At 30.1% G+C, this 7,269-nt stretch overlaps 1 protein-coding gene across 1 annotated transcript; it reads right to left on the reverse strand.

Annotated features, from left to right (window-relative positions):
* Positions 1-2,624: 2,624 nt before the first annotated feature.
* Positions 2,625-6,702, reverse strand: LOC108487230 (mitochondrial thiamine diphosphate carrier 2-like). The gene is made up of 7 exons (XM_017791524.2): positions 6,185-6,702; positions 4,903-5,019; positions 4,581-4,692; positions 4,204-4,331; positions 3,805-3,957; positions 3,209-3,355; positions 2,625-3,111 (listed from the first exon to the last, which is right to left on the reverse strand). The coding sequence occupies exons 1-7, from the start codon at positions 6,299-6,301 to the stop codon at positions 2,893-2,895; spliced, it is 993 nt and encodes a 330-aa protein (XP_017647013.1). The 5' UTR covers positions 6,302-6,702; the 3' UTR covers positions 2,625-2,892.
* Between the last annotated feature and the right edge of the window lie 567 nt (positions 6,703-7,269).

Consider the following 7,269-nt stretch of genomic DNA (forward strand, 5'->3'; position numbering starts at 1 on the left):
CATAACAAAATGGTGAAAAGGAACAAAATCTTGCTTGACATAGTTTGTTTGATGCTAGCTTATTCACAATTGTCAATATCCTTTTAGGGATACGTGTTACAAATAGGTTGTTATATTCTAAATGATATTCCGAATGATGTACCAACTAAGCTCGCACCTAAAACTTCATATGAATTAGGGCACAGCAAAAAGCCAAGTGTAGATCAGTTTAGAATTTGATACTACTTGACCCATGTATTGAGTAAAGATGCGAAGAAGTTGGATTCATAGACATAATTGTGCATGTTTGTAGGTTATCCAAAAGGAACAAAGGGTGGTTTATTTTATAACCTAAAAGACCAAACGATTAAGGTGTTGACTCATACTACTTTCCACTTTCCTTGAAGAAATTTGCATAAATGACTTTAAACCTTGTAGTAAATTGTTACTTAAGGAACTTTTTCGATTACGATTCTAGATTCTATTCCTAATAATAAACCATCAAACAATCAATAGCATAGGGAGCCTCATTGCAACGAGAGGGGGAGGGGTCCTAGAAGGCTTGATTTCTTTATAAATGGCAATAGTACTTTTAACATGGGAACTACCGGACTCAAAGATGATTACACACTCACATATAATGATGCAATGTAGAGTGCTGATTCTAAGATTTGAGAAGTAGCTATGAAAGCTAAGATGAATTATATGAAATTCAAGTCAATTTGAGAACTTGTAAACTTACCAAAAGGGATAAAACTCATAAGGTATAAATGGATCTACAATAGAAAAGAGAATGCAGAAAGAAAGATTGAAACCCACAAGACCAGACTAATGATACATGAGATGAATATGTCATATTATTATTCGTTGATGGTGCATGAGACTTATGCACTGACAACATTAAATATTGTTCTTATCACATATTTGTTAAATTTTTTTGATATTTTAATGTTGAAAAGTTAATTAAATTACTATACGGAAAAAAAAAAGACATAAATATTTGAACATATGATATCAAAAAAAATTATACCCTGATATAAAAGTTGTCTCCCAAAATCTTCTCAATTTAGAATTTGAGAAAGTGATAGGCTAGTTTTATGACAACGCAACAATGCCTTGTAAGAATTTATTTAGGTTATTTAAGATATTTAGTTAGCCATGGCGTAAACAGTGGTGACACTTGTGGTCTAAACAAAGGTGGTTTGGAATTATAGAATATGATTTGTTTTTTAGTTAATTTAAGTAATTGTACCTAAATTATTAGTTTGATTTTAAAGTGGTCCCTATACCTCAAAATATTCTATTTTAATCCTTAAAAGTTTTTGGATTGTTTCAACCATTTCATTATGTTAGCTCAGTCGTTAATTTAGACGTTAAATACCTATTTAAATTTGACGTGGAGCATATCTAAAATATATGGAACAAACTGTAATATGTATCTAATTATCACATAAATATGTTGGAGATGAAAAACAAACGGTATTAGTAAAATTTAGAAGAATCATATTTTAAAATTTTAAAATCATCAAATCTAGATTATTCATGCAATAGTTGCACATATATATTTATAATTTAATCCACATATTTTAAATATGTTCTATATTAAATTTGAATTAACATTTAATAGCCAAACTAATAATTAAGCTGACAAAATGATATATTTAATACGATATGATTCTTGCCATGTATATATAAAGACACCTCATTAATTATTATAATATTTTATACATCAACAATTTGATTTCTAAACTTCAAAGCATCAACATCCTATAGTTTCTAAATTATATATATATTTGTGTGCCATTTCTTGTTTTATACAATTTGTTATAGTTACTCAATTAAAATGATTTTATATAAATTTTAATATGTGTATATTTTACTTTTGGTGTTATCAAGTGTTTTAATTTTCTTTATAAAAATATGATATCATTTTTATAAGAAATAATATTATTTGATTTTTCGATGCGAAACTAGGACATATTCTAGTATATAAGAATTTATTGATTCATAAATAAAACTAAAATAAATCAACACAGTTTAATATAAAAACAAAATTTTCCTCTATTCTCTTTCAATTGAAAAATAAAAATTACTAAGAAGGTCGAGCCGACCAAGCAGAACACTGAATTATCAAACACCTAGACCGCCTAAAACATTATTTTTGGACATTTAACTCTACATCTAGAATTGCATCAAATAACATTTGGATAATTTTTTAATGCACTAACTTGAGAAATCGATGTAAAATTTTACCTTACTTTTAAAACTTATATAAAAATAATAATATATAAACAAGAGCTAAAACCTCCTGAAATTTATATAAAGGAATTCTAGCCAGATAAACTTTTGACAATAGATGTTTAAGAGCGTGGGAACATGTCAATATCTAATAAAATATAAATGATTAATATGTAAAATTTATGTAATATATATATATATATATATATAACACCAAGTTTACAATACAAAAAAAGCGATAATAACTACTGCATTGACTAAACAGTCAAGCGATTGAAAAATAAAAAATCATCTGAAAATTTTTAGACTTAGAATAGGGATGATGTCAAAAATATGCAACTTTGACATGCAATATCCTGGGAATTTAATGGTTGCATAAAAACTGCCATACACACCAATGAATATGATTGTATAAAATAAGAAATAGCATTTCATTAATTTCAAACAAGTGCTAAAAAAGGTCACTCTGCTCTACATCTTGATTTCCAACCTCAAAATTTGTACTCTAAATATATGAACTTACTCCATGTAAGTTGATGACAATTTTATGCTATAATTTCATGTTCATACTCCCTTTCCATCCTATGAGAGCTTTTCACAATTCCATGAAAGAAAACTAAATGAATTATCTAATGGATAATAAAGAAAAAGATGAAAATCTAGTTATGTTAGATTTCAAGACAAAATGGACTCTAACCAGTCTGATGTGAACTCATAAGCCACAAATGTTACAGCACCCGCAGGTGCAGCTTTGATTGTCGACGGAACAATTCCCTTATAAAGACCATGCCAACCCTCTGACTGCAAGATTCGTTGCAATGCATCAAACATGTTCTTATATGCACGATGGTCTACTCGAGCACCGTATTTTGGATGTCTCTGTAGTCCCTCAATCTGCAACCAACAAATGGCAACCAAGTTCCATAAATAAGCAAAATTTGGAGATCAGGTTATGACAGCAATGCAGGTTCAAAAATGCCCAGAGATCTACCTGGAACCTTTTCTTGACTACATCGAGAGGATGACAAACAAGTTTCGCACAAGTACCAGCTGCTAGCCCGCAAATGAAAAGTTGAAAACTTGAAAGGCTATGATCTGTGGTTGAGCTTGTATTGAATGATCTAGACGGATTCCAAGTCTAAGATGATAAAAATGTAAAATCCAAGACCACACATTAAAAACAATTTTTTTTTCAAAATATATATTCGAAGTTTCAGAACAAGACTAAGCATACACCAAGAACAATAAACATGTCAAAATATCCAAGAGATTTTGGTTTATCTAACAAGCACTAAATTTAGTCAAGTACCAACTGAGCTTAAATCAACATTCCAAATTCTGATGCAGATAATTTATAAGAAACAACATACTGAAAATGTATTATCTATTCTATGCATCATTCTATTGGAAAACCACAACACCATGTTAGACAATCAGATAAACCATTTTAACAAATAACATCTAAATCCCATGTTTCTTATCTTAAATGTAAAACACTTGGACAAGAAAAGAAATCCATATATGACTGATACTGAGCATTTTTCAGGAAACAGATCATTTCAAGGTATACATGAACAAAAATCTTACCATAGCCCAACGCTTAAATGTATCATATGTGCCGAACTGCAAGCCAGCATAAGGAACGATCTCAACCAATGTTGGTGACAACCCAGCATACAGTCCTCTAAATCCACGAGTACTAATTATATCAAAGAGTGCTGATCTCATAGTGGGGTATACCTAACATGTAATCAGGATGTGTCAAAGAAATCAACTAACTTGAAGAAATCAAAGCTTTTGCAGGAAACTCATTGGGTGCATCAGAAGTTAGCATCCAAGAAATTTTTACAAATCACTTTATAAGTACAAAGATACAGTTAAATTTCTTTTCAAAAGAGGTTATGACCTCATAAACTTCCTTTTCACAATTGAATGAACTGCTGCCAAAGCAGAAAAGAACATTATAGCATCAGTCAAGTGTAATACCTTAGGTTCACCTTGCGAAGCCAATATAGTCCGAAGAAGATCAAAAGGATAAGATCCAACAGTAGCTGCACAACCTGCTAACCCCCCACTGATGTAAGACAGGTAGGGGCTTATACTAAGGTGATCCACTGCACCACCATAAAACAAGGCCATAACAAAGCATATCATAAGAAATAATATGAGGCTGCAATCTGATGCAATAAAGACAAACACTCCAATCTACCATATACAACATAGGAGGACATAAACCCACAAATAATTTTGTATGCTTCTATATTAACTAGCTGTATGTCCCTGATTACTTTCAATATGTGACGTAACTTACAATTTCTATCTTTTCATCAGCATAGCGGAAGGCAATATCTGCTGTAAAGTACCTGTCTTGGAAGAACCAGAAGCAAATGTTTTCAATTTATGTAACACGGCAAATTGTATGGCTGTATATGGCATAACCATAAGTAAAGCTGGGACATTACCACGCCAAAATCCCTGTCGTAAGAACAATATATTGAATTAAAAAAACACAAAAGAAAGCAAATCTACAGAATTTTAGGTAAATTAGCTTATAGGAAAGAAAAGGTTAACTAAAAATGCAACCAACTGCACAAATGAATGAGCTCTTTTTGAAATCATTCAATCATAACTAGTAAAATAGAAGAGGAAATAAACATACAGTCGAAAAGAAAATGGCGCTCATACCGGTAAACCTTCTTCCCTCAATATATCCTTTGTTGCTTGAGACATTCCAGTGTACTTTGATGATCCCGAAAGATCTCCACGAAGCAAAGCCCATGAAGATGTTGGTTCTAATTGCACCTATACACAGAGAAAAATAACAACTTTCTTTATGTTGGCAACAACACATTAACATGCCAAAATAAATGAGTGTAGCTGAAATGAAATTCTTCAATGAAAGTAGGAATGTAAAAAGATAAACAAGTCCGTATAGGGAAAGAAGGAGATAATATGCAGTGTGGATATAAAATGAAGAAAGCACATTTTTGAAGATTCAAACATGGAAAGAAGACAAGTAGATGATCTAGTCAAAACATGTCGATGAAGGAAGGATTATGAAGAGGACAACCGAATAGGATATGTTCCTAAGTTAACTATGCAATATGATCCGAAAGCCTGCATTAAATAGTGGGAAAAGACATGGTTTTGTTGTTTGACACCCAACAAAAAGAATTTGTATACCAAATAAGAAGCTTAACTTACAGTGAATATTAAAAGGATGATTCAGTTACATATTATGATCACTTCCCAGTTCCCACAACTATTACTTAATTCTTATCAAGTATATATTTCCAAGATGCAACATTACAAATTGCACTCAGTGGATTCAATTAACACTCTACTAGTCCTCATAACTTTCTCGCTAAGGTGATTTTGCTTGGTTGAGTGGATAAAAAACTGAAGAGAGAAAAAATTGAAAGGATTGAAGAGAAAAAAGATAGAAAATATACATTTTGCTTCTACCATAACGGGAAAGATTTTCATCGAGGTAAAATGTAAGAATATTATTTTACCATTATACCTTTTATAAGCTAAGATAAAATATAAGGTTTCAAAGAATATGAAAAATCTAATAAATATCAAGTGCAAATACTTAACTCAAATTTCTCTAATTTTCTCCCTTTTTATCATTTGGTCCAACTTAAAATATTTCTAATTTGTGCATAATGGATAATAATAAAAACTATCTTCTTCTTTTTTTCCCTCTTGTCAATCTCACTTTTAAAATTCATTTTATTTCCAACTTGAGAATCCATCATTATCATCTTTCACATTTACACCTACCACTTCTCTATCCACCCGATCTACCCTTCCACATTTCACCTTTCAATTTTCATCATACTCATAGCAAATCCAAAAGCCATAATTAATTTCATAAAAAAATACTAATTATAGTCATTCCAGAATCCCCTAACATTAAAATAAACTCCAAAAAAGAAGAAAAATAAAAAATCCATATTTTTACCTGAAATCTGATCTTAATAACATCAAGAGGAGACGTAACTGTCCGGGATATACCACCAGAAATAGCACCGGCGGAGGCATCAAGCAACGCCCTTTTTATCTGCCCTGGCTCTTCCATTGCAAGAGCTATACTTTTAGTTCAAAAAAAAAAATCTCTCGCTCTCTAGGGTTAGGCTATCAAGCTGGAAAAAACCCAAATTTCAAAAGGCGAAAACGCTTTAGAAAAATAGGGTTACTGAAGGTGGACATAAGAGGGATCAAGCAAGAACACAAAACAGAGAAAGGTAAAGGAAACTGGGAATAAGGAAGGGGCAGATGGTACAGTGAAAGGCCGCCATTCTTTAAGAAAAAGGAAAAAGATATTTTTTCCTCTTTTGCCGCCTTATTGGATTGAGAGAGCGGCGACTTTGAAGTGAAAAAAAATAAGCTTAGAGAACAGAGGAAAATACACAAATATTCAGAAGTCGAAACTCGAAAGAACAACAGACATTTTCTTTTTATTTTTGTAGCCATATATTATGCCTAATTTCAGCATTTAATTTTAATTTATCAAACAATATTTTGAATATTTTCATCAACTCAATTAAAAATTTATTAAAATATCTTTTTAATTAAAATAAAATATATTATCTGATTCTACTTTATTCCTTTTATATAAAAACTAATAAAAATTTATTTTGATATTTAGATATTTTTAATTTTATTATGCATTTTATCGATTCACTAATTGTATATTTTAATAATATATTTGATTGAGTTAATGTCACAACTTAACTTGATATAAACTCATAAATAATGTAATTTATTTCTTTTAATTTTAATATCGTACATATTTAATATGTTATTATTTATAAGTTTTAAGTTATAAATTTTATTATTTATTATATATTATTTTTAAACACACCTTTATATTTTATATTTGTGATTTCACACATATATCGTGCAATAAAATTTTTAATAAAATTTTAAATATTAATTTCAAGTATTTTTTTTATTTACTTACTTTTAGTAACATCACGATTTTTTTTTTTTGATGACTTCAAGATACTAAGATATAATTAGTAAATTTCATGAAAAAAAACCTAC

Source organism: Gossypium arboreum, chromosome 10 (assembly GCF_025698485.1).
Source record: "Gossypium arboreum isolate Shixiya-1 chromosome 10, ASM2569848v2, whole genome shotgun sequence".
In the NCBI taxonomy this organism is placed as follows: domain Eukaryota; kingdom Viridiplantae; phylum Streptophyta; class Magnoliopsida; order Malvales; family Malvaceae; genus Gossypium; species Gossypium arboreum.